Consider the following 25,578-nt stretch of genomic DNA (forward strand, 5'->3'; position numbering starts at 1 on the left):
CGCCGCTTCATTCAAAACTACAGTATTATCGCTGCCCCACTAACTGCTCTCACTTCTACTGCCCACAGATTCTCCTGGACTCCAGCCGCACGCTCCGCCTTCCTCACCCTCAAGTCTCGGTTCACCTCCGCCCCCATTCTGATCCAGCCAGACCCTTGTCGTCAGTTTATAGTGGAGGTCGACGCCTCGGACACCGGAGTGGGGGCAGTGCTGTCTCAGCGTTCCGACGGAGATGGCAAGCTACATCCCTGCGCCTTCCTTTCTCGTAAACTTTCCCCAGCTGAGCGAAACTATGACGTGGGTAACCGAGAGCTCCTGGCGGTTAAGTTGGCGCTGGAGGAGTGGAGACACTGGCTGGAGGGGGTCGAGCAGCCGTTCCTGGTGTGGACCGACCATAAGAACCTGCAGTATCTGCAATCAGCGAAACGACTAAACCCCAGGCAAGCCAGGTGGTCCTTATTCTTTGACCGATTCAACTTCACCCTTTCATATCGCCCCGGGACCCGAAACGGAAAGCCTGACACCCTGTCCCGAATTCATTCCAAGAAGGATTCGCTAGAAACCCCAGAACCCATTCTTTCCCGTTGCCACCTGGCCAGTCTAACCTGGGATATTGAGAGCACCGTTCGCCAGGCCCAACAGACACAAGTGTTTCCTGAAGCCGGTCCCCCAGGAACGCTCTTTGTTCCGGAGACCGTCAGGTCTGATGTCCTCCGATGGGCCCACTCCAGCCAGCTGTCCTGCCACCCGGGGGAGACCAGGACGCTGGCGGTTCTTCGCCGGAGGTTTTGGTGGCCTTCCATGACTCGAGATTGTCGCAGTTACATTACGGCCTGCTCCATCTGCGCCCAGAACAAAACCTCCTGTCAGCCCCCCTCAGGTCTTCTTCATCCCCTTCCCATTCCCAGACGACCTTGGTCACACATCGCCTTGGACTTCGTGACTGGGTTGCCCTCCTCTCGGGGAATGTCAGTCATTCTCTCGGTCATAGATCGCTTTTCTAAATTTGCCCACCTCATTCCCTTGTCCAAGCTCCCCTCTGCCCATGAATCTGCCGAATTGTTGATCACCCATGTTTTTCGGGCCCATGGCATTCCCCTAGACATAGTTTCAGATAGAGGACCTCAATTTACTTCCCGAGTGTGGCGGGCTTTTTGTAAGGCCCTAGGGGCCAAGGCCAGTCTCTCTTCTGGGTTCCATCCGCAAACCAATGGCCAGACGGAGCGGCTGAATCAAGAGATGGAGGCCACCCTTCGGTGCGTAACATCTAAGAACCCCAGCTCCTGGTGCTCTCAGCTCCCCTGGGTGGAGTACGCACACAACACCCTCCCCAGCGCCGCCACTGGCCTCTCCCCTTTCCAATGCCTCTATGGTTATCAGCCCCCGCTCTTCCCTGACCGAGAGATGGAAATCGCAGTTCCTTCAGTGAGGGCCCATCTCCGTCGGTGCGCCCGCATCTGGCGTCAGACCCGCGCTGCCCTCCTCCGGACGTCTCGCCGCACCCAAGACCAAGCCAACCGGCGGCGGTCCGAGGCGCCGGTCTACGCTCCTGGACAACAGGTCTGGCTCCGCACCAAAGATCTTCCCCTCCGTGCTTCTCCTAAGAAGCTATCTCCCCGATTCATTGGCCCGTTTACCATCTCAAAAGTGCTCAATCCCTCCGCAGTCCGCCTCCGGTTACCCCGATCCCTGAAGGTCCATCCCACTTTTCATGTCTCCCAAGTTAAGCCGGTTCAGGAAAGCCCGCTGGCCCCTCCCGTTCCGCCCCCTCCGCCTCCCCGGCTCTTGGACGGTGACCCGATTTATACTGTTTCCCGGCTTTTGGATGTCCGCCGCCGGGGTAGGGGTCTGCAATATCTGGTGGACTGGGAGGGTTATGGCCCGGAGGAACGGATTTGGATCCCCAGCCGCCACATCCTGGACCCGGCTCTCATCCGGCAGTTCCACCGGGAGCACCCTGGTCGGCTTCTTGGGGCACCGGGAGGTGCCCATTGAGGGGGGGGTACTGTCAGGGCCCTCCCCTCACACTGATCCTCGCCTGACAATCCTTAGTAATCACTCCGCTTTTTCTCCCTGACTGCAGAGCTGAACAACTGGCAGCTGAAACTGGTCTCCAATCAGTCGCCTCCACCAGAATCCAAGCAGCCGACGATTATCTGGCTAATCACCTCTCTGACAATAAAGGACCGGTCTCTCCTGCAACACCCTGCCAGATCGTTAGACTCGACTCAAACTGTCAGTCTCCTTCTAGCTACTCATCTGTTGTCTTTTGAAACCAAGCCTAACCTTGTTTTTCTGTTGTCTCCAGAATCCTGCTGCTTGGACTCTTGCCTACCGTTCCTCTCCGGCTCCCCTTGGACCACATCACTCCCCTCCGGACCACCCACGCCACCCCAACCAACTCCAGCCTGTCGTGCCCACGTTCAGCCCCCTTACCCACGCTACGTTCCCTCCCCAGCCGCCAGGGATCTCTCTTCCCCCTGCGTCACACTCTGCTTCCCTCCCAGAGCCTTCGCCGCCGATCCCCGGCTGGAACTCGGACCACCCGGTCCCCCTCCCTCCTCTCCAATAAATCACCTTCTTAAGTGTGTTTTGGTCTCGGTAGTGTGGTTCTCTGCCCGAGTTCAGCCTGGTTGCGTGACAATATGACCATCTATTAGAGGGTTAAAGGCCACATACGAAGCACTACTGTATATCAAACATATTGTGTAATGTCATTCTAGTTGTGTGCTACTTAACAAAGGTGTCCACAGCTGTTACAATCCTTCTTTTCTGGCAATAAACATTAAGCATGCAATTTGGGCACCGTGCACCTTTAAGTCTCAGTCAGGATTCTGAATATTTAAAAAGGCCCCGGTTAATTTGTCAACTCTCTGGTCGAATGTCACAATTAGCATTCTGGCCACTTATTGATGAGCCTGCGAGTGTGTGTGCGAGTGTGTGTGTGTGTGTGTGTGTGTGTCCTAATGCCAGACATCACACATCACCACCTCAGTGTGTAATGTGTGTATTGATGTCGAATTATGAATGCAGTGACGACAGGACGGGGGTAGTCAAAGTGCCCTCAGGTGCTACAACAAATTAAGTACACACACACAGAGTTGTATATCCATGACTTCAGAGGACATTACATTGACTTACATTCATTTACTGGAGAATAACACCAACCTCAACCATAACAACAAACTGCCCAACCTGAAATCTTACCCAAAAATTTAACCTTCCCTAAACCCTGAGTCACGTTTTTAGCTTAAAATCCAAGGATTTCCCATCAGCTGACAGCAGAAGCAGATTTAGGTCCCCACAACATTAGCAACACCCCTGACGTGAACACAGGAAACACATTGTGCGTGTTTGCCTTCTGGTGTTAAATCTGCTTCGCTATTAGACTCAGCGCACCTGTCCCTCCGTCGCACATTAAACATCATCATCATCATCCACAAATCCGTCACTCTCCTTCACCTGCTTTGACTTTCACATGCTCTTTTTTGTCTTTTTTCATTTTCCCTTCCTCTTCCTCTCACCCTCACCCGGCCCTCCCGGTGCACCTGCCTTTCATGATTGCAGCCGGCACTTTTCAGCTTATACCACTGACCGAGTACGTGAGGATAAATGTGTGTGTGTGTGTGTAGCAGCAGGGTCAGCATGTGGCCTGTCGACATTATACCACGACCCTTCCGCGCCGCAGACAACAACCCCTCCATGTTGAAGCCTTTACCTCCGTACCACACACACAAACTGCCATGACCGGCTGCCCCCAGCGACCAGCCATTACCAGAGACCTTGTTCCGTGCCGCCGTGCCAGGTCGCCACACACGTGACCTGACGGTGAGCACAGATACTCACACATATGTGCCACAAGTCTTCCTGACATTGATGCAAAGTCAGGGCTGTTTTTCTAATGCAGATTTCACACTTAAAGGTTGGATTAAAGGTGCATTGGGCGGGAGTTTAAGAAGACAAACGTGTGAAATAACTGTGTGTAAGGCAGAAGGTGTAGGCTTGTAGTAATGAAATCTGAATTCCTACTAGGTTGTGTTGTTTTAGCATCTTTCATTTCATTGTTTTGGGTCTCCGACAAGCAGCTTTCATGTTTTAATTCACTCAGATTATCACGGTTTTCAGTAAAAACGGCAGACACACAAAATTAGCTGGTGATGAATACGGAATCACTCAGAAACTAAAACTCCAAATGAACACACATGCTTCTGTATGTATATACAGGTAACTACTTGCTAACACATCCATAATGATCATATGTTAAAGTTGTGTTTAGAACATTTTCTATTGCAAGTGACTTAAAAATTATTGATGCAGTTTTTACATATACAATATCATGTGTTTTTACTCATCATTTTTAAGGCATATATTTTTAAACTTAGTTCAGGTCAACTGCCTTCAGTCTTAAACAACAAATAGAGCTAAACACCCAGACATAAGGTTAATATATATCTATATCCATCTTTCCATTTAACTATTAATTAAAAAAAAAACTAGTCTGTTTCCCGAATTGCAAAAAAAAAAAGTCCAAGTAGTAAAGCTAAATGGGGTCGTTTGTTTTGACAGATGTAAGAAAATGCATTGAACAGAGTGACTTTGTTTCATATCTTTGAGCCAAAATTCAAGTTTGATCTCATTTATTGTTGCATTAACTATCCACCCAGTAAATGTGCATTTCTCTGTCGATTAGCAAGTTCATCTGCTATTTTGCTTTGAAAATTCAAAGCGCTATGAATGTTCGAAAAATCTTTAGCACACATGTTGGCCAGAAAGCCTGTCCAAAAACTGATTTCTTTCACTGCCTTTGCTTTTCCTCCTCTCCAGTAGAGTATTGTGAAGTGTACACACAAAAACCCAGCCCAGCAATTTGCAGATCCTGCAGTCTCTTCACAGTATTTGGCAACATGCAGCTAGAAGCTTTGGCTAACACCATCTCCAGTGCGATTTGGGAGGCTGATTGTAATCTTCCCACCGCTGGTCTTTAAGTCTTGACCCAGTCTTCTGACAATTACGTGAAAGTACACAAAGGATCCCTAACAGTCGGCAGAGCCACAACTGGTGACATCCCATAGGTCATTAGGACTCAAACTGGGAAACAAGGCACAGCTAACAAGTGCACAACGAGGTTTAACACAGTATTAGCGTTAAGATAAGAGACATGTTCAGTTTGTGTTTTTCTCCCCTGCTGATGCTTTTTTTTCCCCCCAACTAGAACCAAAACTCAGTATGTAACAGACAGGAAATAGAGCAAGACAGATAAAAGCCCAAAAGAACGGCAAACTAGGTCAGACCGTGCTACAAAATCTGTGTTGTTTTTTTTTCCAAAATAATCTCTGCCTTTCACTCTGGCATCGATGGGGAGTCACAAATAAGTCAAAATAGTAACACAAATAGGAAAAACTATTACACAATCAAAGACATTTATGTGATTATTTAACAACGCTGCAGGAAGAAATCTCTTCGCTTATGAAGGAAGGAAGGAGGAAAGAGGCTGTGTTAAGCACTTGTGCACACACACACACTGTTACACACACACACACACACACACCCTCCCCTGTTGGGTGTAGAGGAGAATCAATATGTCTTTGAATGAGGGTCAGAAGGGTTGTCTGCCCAGGGAGAGCTGACAGATTTGCTCTCTTTTGCTCTGCTAAGCCCCTGCCTGCTTCTAACACCCCCTAACACACACACACTCACACTTATACACAGATGGAGACACACACACAGACATATAGAAGAAACATGCGCACACAAACAGATGGATAGAGGCTCACACATACACAAACACATGGATGTGACGCTTCTCCAAGAGGGCAGAATTCCAAGCATTTTTGCCGCGGGGATGTGATATTAGACGTTCCACATCGAAACGAACCCTGTTGAGTTCCCCGCCGAGTTTGTGTACAGCATTTATATGTGTGTGTGCACGATATAGAGTAAGGGAAAGGCGGTGGAAGTGGGGATCTATCGACACCATTCGGCAGGTGTCGTAACTCAGTGTGGGACAAACAATTTCACAAAGAAGAAGATGACAGAGATGGAAGCAAACGATGAAGAAATTAAGCCAGGAAGTATTAATTTTGGACACTAATTGGACACGAAGAACTTCTGAAAGTAACACAAGAGCAGAAGATAGATAAGGAAAGAAAAAAGAGAGCAAAAATAAGTGACGCCAAATTTAGAACAAAATACCTCCTAGGCGTCTCTTTAATATGATGTCACTCATCACTGTCCACTTGTCTTTATTCCCAGAAATGCCCTCTCAGGCCTTGTGAGTTGACACCCCTTAAATATTAATACAACTCTCACATTTTATTGCTTCAAATGTCACTCTGTTCTACAGTGGGGCTATTCTGGAAAGTTGTGCCAATTTACTGAACATTTTTATACATCCAAAAAAGCAGAATATTTTAGTTGACTTGGGTTTATTTTAAGTAAATTTGATTAGAATTCTCCAGATTGCACATCAGTTTGTGGTTTATTTGCCTTGAAAATTAAACTGAATATGGTAAAAAGGTTGAAATAAGGGATTTTTGCACGCAAAAACAAGCATGAATCAATATTTGCGGGCTAGGCTGTGACATCTACAAACAAAAGGACACAGCAAGGTTAAACAGCTTAAAGTGCTGGTTATTCCCACTTATAATAAGACACTTAATGGATGCAATTAAAACTAAATAGCTAAGCAATAGTTTTTCTTAAATTGTTCCGCTGATCAATCGTTGACACACATCCTTTAAATATGTTGCCTTTAATAAAAACACATTTACCACCACCATCTTTTTTCCATCTCCATGTATATTCATTGTTTCTCTCTTCCTCGGTGGCTCAGTACATTATTTTTATTTTGCCGTGTTCCTCGCTCGCGATCAAATCTGACAAGTGGATTCAAGCAGAAAAACGTATGTGTGTGTGTGCATCTGATAACCGCTTCCACGTGTGTGCGTGCATCCTGTGTGGTTAACATACTGCGGCAGCAATTAGTAATCACTCATGGAGCTAATGACATCAATCAATGAGCTTTTAAAACCAGCCATTTGATAATTACAACCATCAATTGTCACCCGTGGATTCATTATAGCAGTGTGCTCTCCAGTACCGCCGTCTCTGTCTCTCTCTCTGTCTCTGAGTCCATTTACTAGAACTTCCTCTGTCTGTTTCTGTGATTATGTTTCCTTGAAGTCGTTTTTACTATTTATTTTTGTGTATTACTTTTTGCCTGATGAGTAAAGACGCCCCAGAACTGTTTATTTAATAATCTCAGGACACATTTCCAAGGGCAGAAAATACTAAGAAGTATTAGTTATGAGTTTAAAAAAAAAAAAAGAAAAATGGCTAAATCCAGAGTTTATTATGGTAAACTCTGACTGCATGGGAAGTCTGAGATAGAAAAAGACAAAGTAGAAAAGACAAAGTGAAGATTGAAAGCATTTGAAAAAAGGTTGCAACTAACAATTTCTGTCATTGTCAATTGTCTTCTCTTTTAATCAATAACTTGTTGACCCTATATCAAGTCAGAAAATGGTGAAAAAGTCTTTCCATGTTTTCGAAAGCCTAAAAAGGACATCCACAAATGTCTTGTTTTGTCCACGACTCAAATACATTAAATTTAGTGCAATGGAAGAGTAAAGAAACCCGAAAATACTCAAGTTTTCGAAGCTAAAATCAGAGAATTTAGACATTTTAATTATTCAAATAGTTGCAAATTAATTTAATAGTTGCAGCTAACTGACTAATTGATTAAGTGTTGCAGTTCTATTTGAAAATCAGTGGGAGGATGGAAATGAGGACGACTAGAGTCAGTCCTGCTCAGTGTTACATCAAAACAAGAGACAGTATACAAGTATGAAAGGAGGAATTCAGAACTGAAACAGAAAGAGAGAGAGGGAGTCTATTCTTTCTTTGTCGGTTTTACCAGCTTCCCACTCTCACTGCCACATTTTAGATTCAATTTAGAACTGATGCAGCCACAGTTGTCCTTTTGACCAACAGCTGCGGTGGCTTTCCTTTAAGGCAGTTCAGGAATTTGAAAAAAACGCTCAGGTGTGAGAAAAGTTGAAATTTATGCTCTGATTTGAGTAAATTCAAAGTATCCTCACTTAAAAGCTGATGCACTACACTGAAATTTGTGTTTTAAAGGATATATTCCCTATAAATGAAGCAATCAAGCTACAGGACGCACATTTTATAATCAGCGTCTGAGTAAAATTTAAAAAAAAAAAAAAAACTCTCTGAAGCTGTTGCATCCAATATCAGACTGTTTTGTGACCTTGACCCTAAATTCAGTTTCACTCAGGGAAAATGAAGTGTCCGGGGGCCAGCTGACAACTCCAGGATCTGAATATGAGCTAACCTGCACATCATATAGGTGCACGGGTGTGTCTGTCCACTACTGTGTGTGCATTTGTGTGTGCTCATCTGTGTGTGCGTGTGGATGTGCGTGTGTGTGTGTGTGTGTGGCACGGATGCACAATTACCAGGCAGGCGCGAATCGATAGGTGCCTGCTGACAGATGGATTAGCACGGTAAACAGATGATACACACACCGCTAAATTATTCATCTGCTGAACAGTGGGCTGGGTTTCCACACACACCCGGTGACGAGGGAGAAGAGAGGCAGGAGAGGGGGGAGCTGGAGGGGAGGAGGAGGAGGAGGAGGAGGAGGAGGGGGGCATAAAAATGAACAAGAGAGCTTCTCTGTGTGTGTTCCACTGAAACATTTCCCTGAAAATTCACTCTGAGCCTCTGACCTGCTGCAAAGGTTATCACCTGGAGCGCGGTGTTTGTCTCTCAGCTCCACACAATGAAAAAAGCCGGCCGTGGACACACTCACACACAGATTCGATGTCCCTCTAATGCCTTCTAGATATGCAGAGGCACCGCAGGGTCAATGTGAAGTGTCTTGCGAGGCGTTTGAGACACCAAACAGACATGTGCGCAAACATCGACACACTCATCCTTTCTTTATCCGCGTCTTTCTCTCAAGTGCAGGCAAATCCGTGATCATCCACTGTTTATGCCTTTAACAAAGTCCACGGCATGAATGCAATTTCGCACGCGTGCAAACATGCCATTGGATAAACCTGATCATGCCGTAGGACAGACATGCACCATTATGTTTGGTGCTGAAGCGTCTTCACTGTGTTCTCAGGTGGCCTTTTAGCTGGAACACCTCACGCTGCTGCCTATGAAAATGTGGGTAAAAGCAGCTCACATTGGACACAGTCTTCCATGGAGCCTTTAAGTCACTGTGCGCCTCCCAATATTGAATAGTATAGATTCTGGTGCATGCAAATCATAGGAGCATCCACACGCACACAGTCTGGCATGCATATAAAGCACCCATTATTGATTTGTTTCACCTTTCCGAGGGACTTTGGGGGCTTTTTTTGCAGCTGATGCTAAGCTTTGGGTGGTTGGGCTGCAACTTTAAGAACCAGAGAGAACATGGTGAAGGTTACCATAGAACTAAACACAACTTTCAACAAAAAAAATTCAATATTAAAAGATGTGTTTCACTTCCAAAAAAGCTACAGGTGCAAGCGGTTTAGTTGCTCTTGCCATATTAAAAATAAGGTGTGTGTGCGTGTGTGTGAGTGTGTGTGAAGTAATGGCTCGGTCCAGCTTTGTGGAGCGACGGTGCGTTAAGATGAGCTAACGATGTCGAACCCACGGCAACCTCTCCCCCCCTCCACCTCCCCTCCCTCACGCGCACACAAACCGGTCGCTCGCACCATGGCCGCCATCAGCGGGAACCAATCAGATTTGATGAATAATTCAATATTAAAGAGGGTGTGACCAAAGGCGGGGGAGAACCGGGCCCCTCTGCCAAAGCGAGTGGGCTTTTTGGAGACGGGCCTGCTGCTGTTTGTGTGTGTGTGAAAGTGAGAGAGGTGTGGAGGTGGAGGTGGTGGTGGGTGGTTGTCACACTAGACTGCATCCACAAACTGGCTGCAGATTAGATTACTGAGGAGAGGAGAGGAGGTGAGAGAAAGAGGGAGGAGGAGGGAGCGGGTGAGGAGAGGGAGAAGGAGATGAGGACAGAACGGAGGGAGGGGAGGAGGACGAAGAGAAAAGGGAAGAGGAAGAATGAGAAGAGAGACCGAAGAAGAAGAATCTTTTCACACATCTGCATTAGAAGCTGCCTGAATCGAGGAGCTCTCCGGAGAAATACGCAAATGTCTGCTGCCGCCAGACGAGCAGGAATGTTTGGCAAACTGGCAACCAGAAGCGACAACGTGTAGCGTCGTGTCGAGCAGAATACACACTTTAACACGTGTTTCACTTTTGAATTTGGTCAAGTTAATCAATTCAATACTTCAGCGTTACGTCTGGGCTTTACTGAGGAGGATGAACATGTTCGAGATGCTTTTGTTCCCATCTTTTCGTCAAATATCTGGCAACCCAAAAACGCTCCAGTATATTTATGAGCTTTGTGCTGTTAAAGTAATGCGGCGTCCTTTCTGAAAAATTCCACCAAGTGTAACAAAATTTAAAAGACAGCCGACCGCTGAGGTAAGTTCAGGGCTGTAGCGTGCCATGACCTTATGTCAGCTTGTGTGTGTCTGTGCGTGTGTACACATATTAAAAGCTAAATGTGTGTTGTGTTGCCAGGTGTTCTGCAGTTGTATGAGGCTCAGTGGAGTTTTAACGCAGGGATTTTATTGGCCGAAGCTGACATCACCAAGGGAACAAAGTGGAATTCCGGAACCTGGGACGTTACGGACACGGACTCTTGTGTGTGTGTGTGTGTGTGTGTGTGTGTGTGTGTGTGTGTGTGTGTGTGTGTGTGTGTGTGTGTGTGTGTGTGTGTGTGTGCGCGCGTGTGCAACAGGAATAGAAAGTCTTTCATTTCAAAGCAACCTGTGTCTAAAGTTCCCTACAAAGTGACATCCTGCCCTGAGTCCTGAGTGTTCTACCTGATTTTAACATGTTTCCACTGTTTCTGGAAATGTCCCGAGTGGAATTTAACAGCGGCGGAATCAGGTTAGATGTCGAGTCACAGCTCATTTAAGAAAAACCCTGTCATGAGGAGATAAGACGAAATGAGCTTTGAGACGGGGAGATATTTTGCAGAGGGAATCCTCACATCTCATCCAGTCTGCTTCGTGTGTCTTACACCAGCTCCAGTGGTTCATTTGTGTAACCTACTGCTGCACACACACACACACACACACACACACTGATCTATGTCCAAATGGAGTGGCTGGGCCGACAAAAGGCTCGACAGGAAGCGACTAATCCTTGATCTGCGCAGTGTCGCAACAATGACCACAAGACTCACACTAAATGACACACACATACATACACACACACACACACACACACACACACACACACACACACACACACACACACACACACACACACACACACACACACACACACGTATAGACAATTGCTGCTTGTTTCCAGTTACCACCCAGTGAGAAAGAAAATGGACGAGGAGGCTGCCTACAAGAGAGACGGGGGGAAAAGAAAAAAAAACGTCTATGCATATTTCATTTAAAAACTACTTTAGTGTTTTGTGAGAGCAATAAATCTTACATTTCTCATCCCCCAATATGTGTACTGTATGGATCAGATGCACAGAGGCCGGTATTGACAGGGAAACACACACTCGTCGCCCTGAGGGAGCTGCCAGAAGGGCAGAAGGGGGAACACACTTGGGGGTAAACAAAGCCACCACAACTAGGACAGTTCCCAATGTGTGTGTCTGTGTGTGTGTGTGTGGCACACAGTGGAGACTGACAGGGAGGCAACATGAGAGGGACAAGCCTTTTAACATCTGGCTAAGCACTGACAGGAAGACACACACACACACACACACACACACGGCCGAACAGGCAGGCGAGTCCCAGTCCTAATTATTAGAACACTCTTACTTAACTTAACCCTGCCACTAGACCGTGACAGGCAGAGATGGAGGAGGAGGAGGGAGGAGGAGGTGGTGGTGGTGGTGGTGGGGTTGGAGGAGGGCAGATTTTTGTGAGGACAAGGAGAAGGATGAGCGTTTCTGTCTCCTTGACCAGGGTTTTAACTCCTTGTATGCCGTGGCGAGAAGAAAACAGCAAGTAAAAGGGCTGAAAATGACACAGTTTTGGAAAGAAAAGATCACCGCTCGCTTCATTCAACCCTCGTGTCGTCCTGCGGGTCAAAATCGACCTGCTTCAATGTTTGAAAACGTGGGGGAAAAAATGTATTTTCACAGTGAAACTTCTGATGTCCACATTTTCAACATTTTTTGGTGGAAAAAAAAAAGAAATGTTAGAAATGTTTCTTAAGAACATTCACCAAAAAATCAACCAAAATCCAGCGAAATTCGCTGGATTTTGGTTGATTTTTTGGTGAATGTTCTTAAAGAAAATATTAGAAGTTTTACGGACATATATGTAATCATTTTAGATGTTTATAGGAATTTTTTGGAAGATTTTTACTCGTCTTTTAAAAATATTTACAAGAATTTTCTTGCCATGTTTTGGGGATTTTTTAAAATGAAGCTTTTAAGGGAATTTTTTAAAGAAATTATCGGAATTTTCTTTTGAAAGATTTTGCAAATTTTTCAGAAATTTGGGGGATTTTTTTGCTGAATTTTTTGGATTATCTCAGGCAAGGAAACAATATTTTTTGGTGCCCGTAAATGAGGACAACAGGAGAGTTAAAACAAGACTATTTGACCCCTCAGGTGCTTTGTGGGAAGTGCAATGCAGAAATTCCAACATAGCATTAAAAATGGGTACAAAAAAAATAAACAAAATCTATTTGTTATCCATCAACATCGCGATCATCCGTCATCGAGCTTTTCTAAGAACTCTGTTTTGTCCCCGTTTATTTTTCTTGACTTTATTTAGCTGCGCAGTTTGTGCTACTTGGGCCCCAGAAAGGAACAACACACATGACATTTGCTCTGTTTTAAGACGGGGAACCAAAAAAGAAGAGGCAACACCAAAAAAGAACAGAAGAGGAGGATGAAGAGGAGGCCTCTTGCTATGTGTTTTAACAGCTGTGTGTGATGCAGTCGCTTGTTGGAAGTCGATGGGAATGCAAAAAGTAAAGTTAACTTTTTTTTTTTTAAAATGGCACAATTGGAAGCAAAAATTCCTCGATTTACTGTTGTTATGTTATTATTGCTGTAGTGGATATTATCACTGTCTATCTCCATGGTTTGCCTCTGAAGAATTCCTGCTTTTATTTCGGGCAGATGGAATCTGCATTTCAGCTCAACATCTCCATCCTCCCTGTTTCCTCCGATGCTTCCCTCCTTCCCATAACCCTTTTTTCTTACGGCTTTTACCCTTTTCTTTTTCTCATCCTCCCCTTCCCTCCCTCATATCCCCTCAAAGAATTTGCGTTTTTCTTTCTTTTCCTGTCAAAGATTCCTATTTCTTTTTTAAAATATTTGTACATTTGCCTTCTAAACTGCATATTTTACCTCCTTTTCTCTGATTTGAGCTTCTTCTTTTCTACCTGTGTGTGTGAAAGATTGAAAAATGAAACTGAGAAAGAAGAAAAAGAACAAAGGAAGGAAAAAAAACGAGGAAGCTGGGTTCGGCATTTAGGGTCAGGTTGAGTGTAAATCTCTCGGCCTTGTAAATGTGGAGAGCAGAGAGAATGTAAACAAACAGACTACAGCTGTCACATACTGGAAGACGCTCGCATATGCAAAGGGAAATGGAGGAAGTGAAAGACGACAGGAAAAACGAGGAATAGATGTAGGAGAAAGACGCAAAAAAAAAGAAAAAAAGAGGCCAAGATGATGGAACGTGCTGATATTGAAGCACACAAACCTTCACGCTGACACAAAACCATCAAATCCCCTCCGCAAGCAAACAAGTGCACTGCAAGGGTGGATTGTTTCTTTTGTCAACACTCCCATTAATTCCAATCACACATCCCATAATTCCATTCTCTCCTTTACTCACTTTCCACACTCAGGGAAAAAAAAAAAAGCCCTCCTCTGCCTTGAATTCCTTCATTCTTGTGCTAAAGCCGCACACTGTGAATAAAGTAAATGCTAATAGCTTTTACAATAATATGACATGCATAGGCCTCTTAAGGCATGATGGGGCCTTTATGTGCAGGTTTAGCGGCTGACAGGTTAGCAGGTTTAGTTAACAGCCAACGTGCCTGCCGGTGCAGTGGGCGGATTTAGGAAGGCTTAGCGTGGAGTTGGCCACTGTTGCCTGGAGTGGCAGGCGGCGAACTTAACAGAATTTCATGCGGGGAAGTTGGGACGGCTGTAGGGGTTTTCAAGTTGTTTAACACGGTTTTATAGGTGCGAAGAGAAAGAGGCAGGGATCACCTTCAAGCCCCTCGGATTTATTTGCATGACAGGTGATTGGTTTGTAATGCGATAATTGCAATTAGCATTTGAGGGATTATTTTTACCGCTAAATATTAGTTTTGTTCGACTACACAGGGTGGAATGGAATTGCAGGACAGGTGTTCCAAAACCAACCTCGGACACCCAGGCAGGTCTTTTCTGCACAAAACATAGCTGAAAATGTTCTTATTCATGTAAAAGAGAACACTAAATTCAGGCACCGGATGACAATTCAAAATACATACATGTTTTCCACTACAAATGCTGTGATTGCTTGAGCCATAACTCATATTTTGAGAGCAAAAAAGACTTCCACCTGCTGACTAAATAAAAGCTAAATGTTTTTATGGAGACGAGTTAATGCATAAAAAGTTGAAGGGGACATATCCCCTCCATCCAGCACTAAATCTACACCTATATCCTGAGGCAATCCTGTATTAGACGATCCCACTAAACCAGGATTATGTTTAAATTCAACGCTTTGGAACATTTTTTCCTTATGATCCACTGGCTTAACCCGACCCAGCATGTGATTACAGATAACTAACAATTACACAAGAATCACATCCTGTGCTTTGGCAGCTTTGAACTAACTGCAGTCACGTTATTACAATCAAAAGGACACATATAATTAGTTGTGCCATTTGGTAAGAGAGAGACAGATATCAGCTTTTTATTGGCGGCTATATAAATTAAATCCAGTTGCTATAAATAATAACAGTGCAGATAAGACACAGATTTACTGCCACATGAGGATTCAAAGTTCCCTGAAATCTATGATGACCTTGACCCACTGGAAGCACCCTTATGAGGGAGGTGATTTAGGTTATGTAAACATTTAAGGCTTCTCCGGATTTCAAAGAAGTATTGAGATACTGAAACTCTATAAACATTTGAACTGATTTTGTATATGTAATCATATTTTTCAAGAATCATGTCAGTAATAATTCATGTTTTAGACCACGCATTATAAATCTGTTTTCTCTGTCAGAGTCAAAAATGGGCCATTGTATGTGTGAAGCAGCTCGGAGGCTGCTAGTTAGCTAATGTGTGTGTGAAGCAGCGAGAGCACTGTTCTCATGGGATTGTACCAAAGTGTTGTTTGTTCTTTACGCCTCCCCTGGATAGCCAAAACCAGTGAAGGAGAACCCATAATTCTTTGCTGTAAGCAGTGCCTCTGCACATCCAATTGCATTAGAAGCCTATGGTAGAGGTGGAGGCTACTTGTGCCAAGATTTAACCTGATTAGATACAGATTCAGCCGTTCCAAAAGACAGCACAGAAGCCCTGTACCCAGCTTCTATTTCTGGCCCCAGTCTTAGCGCTCACGAATCTGCTTTGATAACATGGCTCAGCATTCGGTGGCCGCAGTTCTCTTGAGCAAGACACTAAGCAACAAACAGAAGACACTACAACACACATGAAACAGGTGTAGATGTCAGGTTAAATCCGCACTATGAGATGATTTAGCAGAGTTGCATTTTTCTCTTTGCGCTCTCTTTGTCTCTTTCCCTCTCTCACATTATGTCCCCTTTGATATCCTTCTCCTCCTTCTCGTACCGCCTCAGCCAACCATCGGGTGTCATTTTCCCAATTTCCTCCTCTTCCACTCCTTCCTTCCTTCCTTCCTTCCTTCATCCCTCTCTTTCTCACCCTCTCTGTCTCTCCTGTGGTGGTCTTTTTATCGGATCAGTCTCAGGTCGTCGCCTCTGTCTCTCATGTGTTCCATCAAGGATGCATCCCTCAAACGCACTCGCAAGCTCAAAGACGGAAGAGGATGTAAAGGAGGAAGAGCGAAGTAAAGACAAAAAGAATCAACAGCAACAGAGTGTAGTAAGAGAGACAGAAAATAAAGGACCTGCTAAATTGTACACCATAAGAACGTCTCTCTGTCTGCCTGTTGCCTAATTTGTCACTGAGATCCGTCGCAGCTTGTTGACATGTGTAGGAGATGTCGGTGCTCATACTAAAAGCTGTTTGTGGGTCTGGAAGGGTGTTTGTGCATGCTTGTGTATTTGTGTTTGGAGCTCTTACAGCCCCTCTCCTACCTTCCCATTATTACGCACATACACATGCAAACATGGCTTGCCAAGCTTTTGGGTATGTGGGTAATCTTTTGGCAACAAGGCTGCCAGCACGAAGCTATGATGAATGCTGATGGCAAAGAGCATGGCCGGTCTCTGAACCAGTCACACACACACACACCCTCACACACTAATCAGATTCCCAGTGCGTGAGGGCCAAATGGCATCCTTCCACTGGTGAATGCTAATGTGACCAGTGGAGCTTGTGGGCTTGTGAAACAAGGATAGGGAGAGCCAGGAGAGATGATGACAAGAGAACATAGATGGGATTGTTTATTGGCGTGTGTGATGCTAGTGTGCGAATATTTGCATCCTTTTACAAATTGCAGCAAGTTGTACTTTGTTTTTAATTTGAGAACCAGAATTTGATTTGGCTGTGTGTGTGTTTATGAGTCTTGGTGTTTAAGTTTGCGCGTATGTCTTGTTTGTAAGTTTATTACAGTTGCTTCCAGAATCACTCCAAATTTAGAGAGTTGTTGAATGAGTATTGAGAAGTGTGACAAATACAGTGAACTAAAGCAGGTGCAAGACTATTATATGCTTTTAGGATTAGGGTTTCTTTGCTCTATAGATCATATACTCAAGTTTTCCAATGATTTTTCGCCCATTTGTATGCACAGTTGTGGTTACCTTGAGTGCAATGTGTAACAAACGTGAATATCTACTCACAGCGCTCAATGCGGTCCTCAGGGCTGGAGGAAGTCTCTCGATCAGACAGGAGGCCCGACACGGCGAAGATCTTTTTCCCACTGTCCTCTACTGCTTTCAAGGCGCTGCTGGGCGAGCCTCCAGGAGGGATCTGAGCGCCGCCAAAGTCGTACTCTTTCCCCTCAGCGTCGGAGTACCGCAGGTGGGGTGAAGCCTCTGCATCCAGGCAGCCTTTGAGGCGCTTAGCCGGGGTGAAAGCAGACTGATACCCGCCTGGCGCCCCGTCCCGATCCTCTGGGGGTGAGGCAAACGGCCTGAAGGCACCGACGCCGCTGTGATTCAGCATGCTGATGGGCGAGCAGTCCAGGTTGGGTGGGGCAAACTGATGATGGAGGTGCAGGAGGGATGGAGGAAAGTCCCTGTTGGGGAATCCTGGTGGGACTGCACCTTGGCGGTGGTACATTGACGCAAAAGTGTAAGAGCCATTGTTAAATGGCAAATGCACGTCTTTCTCGACGGAAACTGGGACACCGAATGGACGTGGCTGCTGGCACGGGATTGAGGCATCACGAGAAGCTTCAGCAGTGGAAGCCAGGACCATGAGGGCTGGAGAGGCCAGGGGGTTGGGCAGATAGGAGGAGCTCTCCATCTTGAAGGCTGCCCGGTGGAGGTCCATGTCTGGAATGGACGAAAGTGGTTGTAAAGATTTTAGGAGGAGGAGATGATTCCTCCTCAGTGAGATTAAAGACAATGCCCAAGACCCTTGGAGAGGGCGTGAGGAAGTGAAAGAATCTGGGCAGAAGACTTGAAGGATTTTTGGCTTTTCTTGACAGAAGGGGCGAAAAAAAAGAGCCCTTAGTAAGAAATGAGAGTATTTTAAAGTAAATTAATTTTAAGTCAGTTCTGGTTGGCTTGAGTTCAGTTCATTTCTCGTCAGTGGAACTAAAGATCTCAGCTCAGTTCAGTTCTGATCATTCCATATCAGGTAAGCGCTGTTGGGTATGTTCAGTCATTCACACACGTAGCACTCTGGACCAGTTCAGTCCTGATGATGAACACAATATATAGTCTAGATGAAGTTTGTCCTCAATAATAGGCCTCCTGTGTTTGTGATCGCCGGATGTGTTGCCAAAGCCGAACGGTTCGTGGAGGGTGGACATCTGTAGGTCGTCACAGCTGGTTCCTCATCTTCACGTCGTCTTTAGCTGAGGACACACAAAACACAAGAATTAGTTTTTAACTGAGTTTCAGTTAGGATTCAGGAGTGTTTCCATATCATCAATGTCTTACAACAGCAAGGAAAACAAGTTGAAAACCTCAGAATTCTCATGAGTTCTTCACAGGGATCCATGTCACAAGACCAGCTCTTCCACTAGTGTGACCCCCCAACAAAGAACCCACTTAAACAGAGTAATGAGTAAAGCAAATCAGCTATTTGTTAAGTGAACTGTCGGTCAGACGATATCTGGACCTTGACAAATATTCGTTTCAGAAAAGTCCTGTGACTTTTCCATTGTGAATAATGTCCTGCCTGCGTCCCCCAAACTGTTTCAAATCTGGTCTTTTGTATCCTAACAGCCATAATAAAACTTCAAATCCCTTTGCACGCCCTTTAACATTTTTCTTAGTCCTCCTCATCTTTTCTTAATGATAGGTACTTTTAGTGACAAGAGGCATGCTGCTTTTTAAACAGACAAAGATCGATGTCTTGCCCTCGATCCGTACGTAGTGGAAAGGAGAGGAGCTGAGTGGAAAATTTTTAATAAAGAAGCTGCTGGAAGCCACGGCTTGAAGTCAGAGCCTCTGGAGACAGAGTGTTCTTAGGCAGACACTGTTGTCGAAGCCACAAATTCAAAACCTCTTGGGGAAAAAGTGCCCTCAAGTTGACACTGTTGCTCAAATCCTGTAAATCCCTGCCCTTTGACAAAGAGCCAAGAACTATTTCAAACCCCCAAAACTTCTGTCACTTTCCCCTCCTCCTTTCGTCCTGCTCTTTAAAAAAAAAAAAACTTCTCCAAACTGTTTCCACATCACATCTTTCCATTCGGATCTCTACAGCCCCGTACGTCTCATCTCTATCCAAATGTCCCCTCCTTGTCCTCCATCCTCCTAATCTGTCCATCTCCTCCTCCTCTTCCTCTTTTCTCCATTCTCATCTCCTCCTTTCATCTCCCCAGTGCTATCTATCCTCCCTCCCTCCTCCAGCTCAGATCTCAGTCTAAGCCGCTTATTCCTACCATCTCCCAGGATATTATTGGACCAGAACCACTTGTCTTAAGATAAGGACACACACACATCCACTCTTCACCCACACATCTGATAAGAGGCTGTGTGGCTCAATGTTCAGCTCAACACCTGACTCGGTGGGGCGAACACACTCCACACTCTCGCCGGCTATGCTACCCAATCTCCTATCTCGCCATCTAACCACTTTTAATTCCCCAATTTTTACTATCTGTCCTCGCTTTCTTTTTTACATCTTCCCTGTCAGTCTCTTCCCCTCTCATCCCTCCATCTCTCTCCCTCCCTCCCATCCCGGCCCCATCCCCTTCTCCCTTGGGTGATTCAGATGGGTGATATCATATCAGACCTCTCCATCTGCCATCCACGAGCCAGAGGAAATCTGACTGAGTGAATAAATTAGCCGTACTTGACCTCGCGACCCCCCGGCATCCGTGGCAACAGACTAGAATCTTCCCTCCTGGGGATTAGATTGTAGCGTGCGATTGGTCGGTCAGAGGAACGCAGAGAGGCAGCCGATGAAACGACAAAATAACATTTCAGAGATTTTTATCCCCAAAGGGCAATTTGAAGGTTGCTGGCTTGTTAAAGGTCCAATATGTTAAGATTTAGTAGGTAAAGATGTGCTTGTCATACACAAGTGATGGTGGGATTTTGTGCCTGATAAAAAAAATAAAAAAACAGATTAGCTTAAATGTAAATAGGTTATCATGGGTAATTTTACCTGATTTTGGCAAAGCAGATAATCTTTAATGTCATGTGTGGGGAATATTTTCTGTTTTAAAGTAACCAAGGCCATCCAAAATTCTGACTAATGCGACTTTTAGAAGGTCAAACATGAAGCCATCTGCATACATACACAAATGCACAACAAACACAAACTCACACAGTATCCAGTAGCGGCGCGGCCTGCTCTAGACGAGCTTCAAAGCTGCGCTGACTACCGGCCAACATCAAAGGAGAAACTCCCTGGGAAATGAAAGGAGAAAATCTTTTATAGCTATCAGCTGTCCACAACACTCATTCAAATCAATTTCCAAACCTGATCTCGGCTTTGGCACGCTCCTCTACCGCCCACACAAAGACACACACACACACACAATAACAACTGCCAAGAGAAAGGGGAGAGGAGAAGGCCCAGAGACAAGAGAGGGAGATGGGGGAGATGTGAGATGTTTTACATTACCGCAAATGTACAGTAGGCTAGTGTGGAGTGTTGAGAACGGCTAACACCTCTGGTCTGGACAGATGCCACAGAGTCACATTACACGCCTCTCTTCCTCGTCCGCCGCCGCCGCCCCTTTATTCACTCTCCTATCTGTCGCAATCTATCCTGGAAATAGCACCTTGAAAAACGCAGCCATAACAAAACCTCCCTTTCTTCTCCCCTCATCGCTTTCTCTGTCTATCACCTTACTCCCTCTTCTCCTCGCCCTTCTCTTTCTCACTTTCTCGCCTGGCATCCTTCTCCCTTGTATATCAGATCATGCTTTCTCCTGTGTAACCTCTAGAGCAGGAGGGTGTCTGAGGTGTTGATAGCAAGGTAATACACTGATAAGTACTGGGATATTTCAATTTTATTATCATTACCCAACAGGCCGAGGGGCGGCGAGCGGAGGGCCGCCAGCATGAAGCAGCCAATCCAATAAGAGGACACTGGATATTTCCTTACAGGCCGCGACAGAAGAGAGAGGAGGGAAGATGGTTAGGATACAAGAGGGAAGGAGAGGAAACGTGAAGAGGAGACAGGAGATAAAAACTTGAACATGAAGAAATATGGAGATGGAAAGCGTGGGTACAAATCTCATCTAGTTGAGTGACTGACTCAAGTTTGCATGTGGCCACATGTACAAATACACACTCAGGCATCCGTGCATGTTTTGAGGCCTAAAGAAACTCGATTTTGTGCTTGTTTTTTAATCTGTACCTTTGCATGTGAAAGATCTAACTCATTCAACGCGTCATTTCTAGCAAAATCTGCTTTACCTGTAACATAAAACTAACAGAAGTGTCGGAAAGCTGCTAATCATTGCCGTTTTTTGCCCACCTTATCGCTAAAACAACAGTCATAATTCCAGATGACACACACCTATGCATATCATCAATATACAAGCGCAATTACATCCAACGCAAACACGCATAATGTCAGTCGGTGCCACTTACAATCCCATTTGTCACCGAGGGATCCCACCCACACATTGTCTGACACCGGGTATATGCATTTTATAATAGAAAATGTCACAGGGGAACATTTACCACGCTGTCATAATTTGATTACAGTGTGCAAGAATGATACAGCTGTCAGCGCGATATTAAATACAAACAGCGAGGAGGGCTTTTCACGTCGAATCTACACTTTAAGTGACAATGCTGTACCGGTTGGTGATATTGTGGTGTCAACAACAATGCTCTTCAACATCATTCTGAAGGGGGAATTTCGCTCGGAAAATACGAGTGAGTGAGAAGGGAAGACAGCAGGAAGGATTCCACATTAAAATAACTGTTAACTGGGGTGGTAAGTATTGTTATTGCTGCTTAAAATAATCATAGAATATCATTTGGATGTTGGATGACTCAAAGGTTTAATTCAAGCTGTTAGGAATGTTTTGATGGCAGCACTATGGATGTGAAATGTCACTTTAAGCCTCCAGTGATAAGAATTTCATCTTTTAACATCCGGACTGTCTTCCAGATGTTGCAGCAGATTCCTTCTCTGATCAAGCAATGGAAGAAAGAAACATAAGCGGTTCTGAATGTCAGGATCAGAAAACCAGGAGGGAAAATAGCATCCAAACAACTACACCGGCGACAGAGAGCACCCGTCTCACAGAAGCCTTCCTTTTTTTGTTGACTGGTCGGAATAAATATTGTTCTTGCATGGCCGCTTTGAGTGTGTAACTGACGGCGTTTGCTGTTTCAACGTGGCGCCGAAACTTGTCACATCAAGTTTTCCAGTGTGTCTGCTGAGTTTTGGAGAGGAACGAAGAGGAGGAATCCAATTTTTGTTATAAAAATGTCTTGTCGACTGTGACTGGTGTGTGTACGCACGCATCTGTGTGTGTCTGCTGAAACTGTCGGGAAGCAAAAGCAGCTGAATTTTTTTTTTTTTTTAATGGAGACGGAGAGAAAAGCAGTCAAAACCGCAGGCCTGTCTAAACGTGTGTGTGTGTGTGTGTGTGTGTGTGTGAGAGAGAGAGAGAGAGTGCACACTTCCCGGTCCATGGGTATATTTAGAGATTGTTGACAAGCGTGAAAGTGCCACTCTTACATTTTATTACAAGACAGGCCAAGCTGTGTCATTCATCTCATCTCTCTGCTGAACACACACAGACGCACATTCACTCACACATACCGGATCACGTACGTATAGACGATTTAAAGTCACAAACATCTGAGCGTTACCATGCAGTGTATTTTAACTTGACGCCCCCATTGAACTACATTGACCTACGTGCATAAAAATAAACACAACGGTGAATTTTTACATTGTGTGGAAGAAAAAAAAAACTCTCCTGAGAACAAATTGTTCAAGGCCAAAAGCTCTAAAACTCCTGTTAAAATTTACAGCCAGTCAAATCTACCTCCAGCTTCTGCCATCCACATACACTATAACCTCAACATCATGGATCATTAGCTCTTTGATGCATAACATGGGTCAAAAGTGTCCCCTATTCAATGGAATATGGGGCACTTTTGACTCATGTTGTGCATCAAAGGGTTAACAGCAACATAGGAGTCACAATTTACATTGATAATGATTTAAAAATATAAATTAATGACTTAAAATACATTTTTAGCACCTTAATACATCTTAGCAGTGATCCTGAGTATCCCGTAACTGCACAATGTAAACAAATTCATCACCAAAAATGTTAACTTTCAATAAATTACGACATGTATCTGACTGTGTATCATTTTAAGGCCTTTAAATAAACATGAAAGAAATTCACTAAATACTTCAGCGTATCAGAAAACCTCAAAATCACCAAATATGGAACTTTTCACGAAGCAGCAACATGGTGGACACGCATATCAATGCAGCTCAGATAGATGACGTCGCTGAAAAGGTCGCCGGCTAAACCTGCAGTGCCAAAAACTACAAACGAAGCCTTAAAACGGTTTAAAAAAACACACAGCTTCTCAGAGACCGCAGTGCAAACCAGCCCGAATACTCGCTCCACCAGCTCAAAGACAAGAGAAAACACAGCTATTTATAACGCTGCTGTCAGATATTAAATATTTGCCGCCATGACACATCCACAGAGGGAGGCGCAAAGTAAACTGTCCAAGTACAGTGTGTTTGTGCGCATGATTTTATTCGCCCAAAAAGCACGAGCTGACCTGCAGACAGGTCCACTCTGTATTCAGGACAGACTGTAGTGTTTGTGCTTATGCGCGAGTCCGTGTGTGTGTTTGCTGATGTCCGAAGCAACAGTCGATACTATTGAAATCTACTCATTCATGTCTGGCCGTGAGGCAAAGCTCAAATGTCCTTGTGAATAAGAATCACACTCATTTATCTCCTCGCCTCTCTTTCCTCGCTCATATTATTTGTCCTTGTCTTTCCTTTTCAGCCGTAAAACCCTAATTTTGTTTCCAAATGTCTTTCAAATATCCAATCTCGTGTTTCTCTCCTCTTCTTTCCACCCTCCCTCCTCTTTCTTTCATCATCTCCGATATGAAATCTGTAACCAGGTTATTTGCTGCAGTCAACAGCTGCCGCAGCTAACAGGAGATATATGCATCAGCAGTGAAAAATATTACTGTAAGATTTAATAATAGGCAGACACACACATCATGCCGAGGTGGATAATGACACTTGGGCAATATTCAGCAAGAAAATCAATAAGGATTGGACAAACTCACATGCAGCAGTTCACTGACAACAAATATATTTTGTAGAATGCATTACTTAACAGAGAGTTGTCTTTTTTTATTTTTTTTTAAAAAAGAGGGTCAGTGTTTTTTGTCGTTTTCCTTTGACCTTTCAGTGACATTCATTAAATACTCCCCGCAAAGAGCAAAAGGATTTACTTCTCAAATGAGCCTTTGTGATTTCCGAGACAGAGTCATGGCCGGCGGACAAAAATCGTTCTGGAAGTCAGCCCTGACCTGTGGCAGGGATTTCTATTCATGGCAGCACCAGCGAGGCCTGGTTCAGCGGGGGCCAGCTAATTCCTGGTACCAGACAAGGAGGCTAAATGGGAAAAGCACACCATTCCTTCGCTCGTAGATCCCCAAAGGGTATTTTTGGAAGCTCGGTAAACCAAATCTCAGTTATTTTTGTTGTTTCCCTGAAATGGTAAGTGGGCTTTATTTTTACATATTTGTCAGCTGTCAGGTGCAACATGTATCAGACTATTTTCTAGACAAACCACACACAGAATAACACGGCTTGAAATGGCTTTATGCTGCTTAATATCTCAGTATTTTAACAGAAGCTGGACCTATAGCATGAAGGAAGCCAAAAAACGTGACAATCTGCTCCTATTGAGGTCAAAATACCTTCAAATTCTCACTTTTCAGCAGGATAAACACTCGTGTTCCTGACAGATGACGCCGGTGTCTCCTCGGTGACCGACAGGTGACGGGGCTCGCTGTCCGTCCTGCAGCAGCGTGACTGAGTGTGTGTTCGTGGCACCGGCCGCCCTCCTATGACTCTTTATTGCCGTGCCGTGTCGGGGTGTACAACAGCAGCCACTAATCTAGCCGGCTGGCAGGCAGACAGGCGGCTGGCTGGCCGGTTTGCTCTACAGGCTGTGTGCAAGCCAATTAGTTCCAGTTTAACAAGGAAAAACTGTTGCCAGGTACAATGCTTTCACTCACAGGTTTCGCTCTAATAGCTCACCATTGTGGAGTTAATAATGATAACATGAACAAAAGGGAGAAACTTCTTTAATGCCCGCCGTGGGGGGAAACGATCTGCTCGGCACGGAGGTCAAAGGTCAGAGTCAGATAGGAGGATGCTCAACCAACATGAAGTCATATTTGACTTCTCACAGGGCTGCCGAGCGTGCGGCGTGAACTTGATCCCGTGAACATGCAGGTTGCTTGGATCAGCCTCCCCTGTATCAGCCCTGTTTCCTGCCTGGATGGCTGGCTGGGCCGCACGGAGAAAAATGATAAGTAGGCTACACAAACAGTGCCTGTCTGCAATCGATGCACGCAAATGCACCAACTGTGTCTTCTGGGGAGGTGTGCAAGAGAGAGGGAGAGAGAAAGAGAGAGGCGGAGGTGGTGGGTAGGTGGTTGGAGGGGTGAATATTAGCTTATTTTCCAAGC

The 25,578-nt window shown here is 45.0% G+C and overlaps 1 protein-coding gene across 11 annotated transcripts in view; it reads right to left on the reverse strand.

Annotated features, from left to right (window-relative positions):
* Nucleotides 1-25,578, reverse strand: part of rnf220a (ring finger protein 220a) — a 188,008-nt gene that overhangs the window by 156,627 nt on the left and 5,803 nt on the right. For 10 of the 11 annotated variants that reach the window (XM_051953607.1, XM_051953608.1, XM_051953604.1 and 7 more), the window contains exon 2: nt 17,077-18,260. In XM_051953607.1, the coding sequence (XP_051809567.1) occupies nt 17,077-17,731 (655 nt within the window). In that variant the 5' untranslated portion in view covers nt 17,732-18,260. Of the gene's footprint in view, nt 1-17,076; nt 18,261-20,182; nt 20,266-25,578 lie in introns of all 11 variants that reach the window. The other variant, XM_051953605.1, reaches the window with a different exon arrangement.

This window comes from Acanthochromis polyacanthus, chromosome 9 (assembly GCF_021347895.1).
Source record: "Acanthochromis polyacanthus isolate Apoly-LR-REF ecotype Palm Island chromosome 9, KAUST_Apoly_ChrSc, whole genome shotgun sequence".
NCBI lineage: Eukaryota > Metazoa > Chordata > Actinopteri > Pomacentridae > Acanthochromis > Acanthochromis polyacanthus.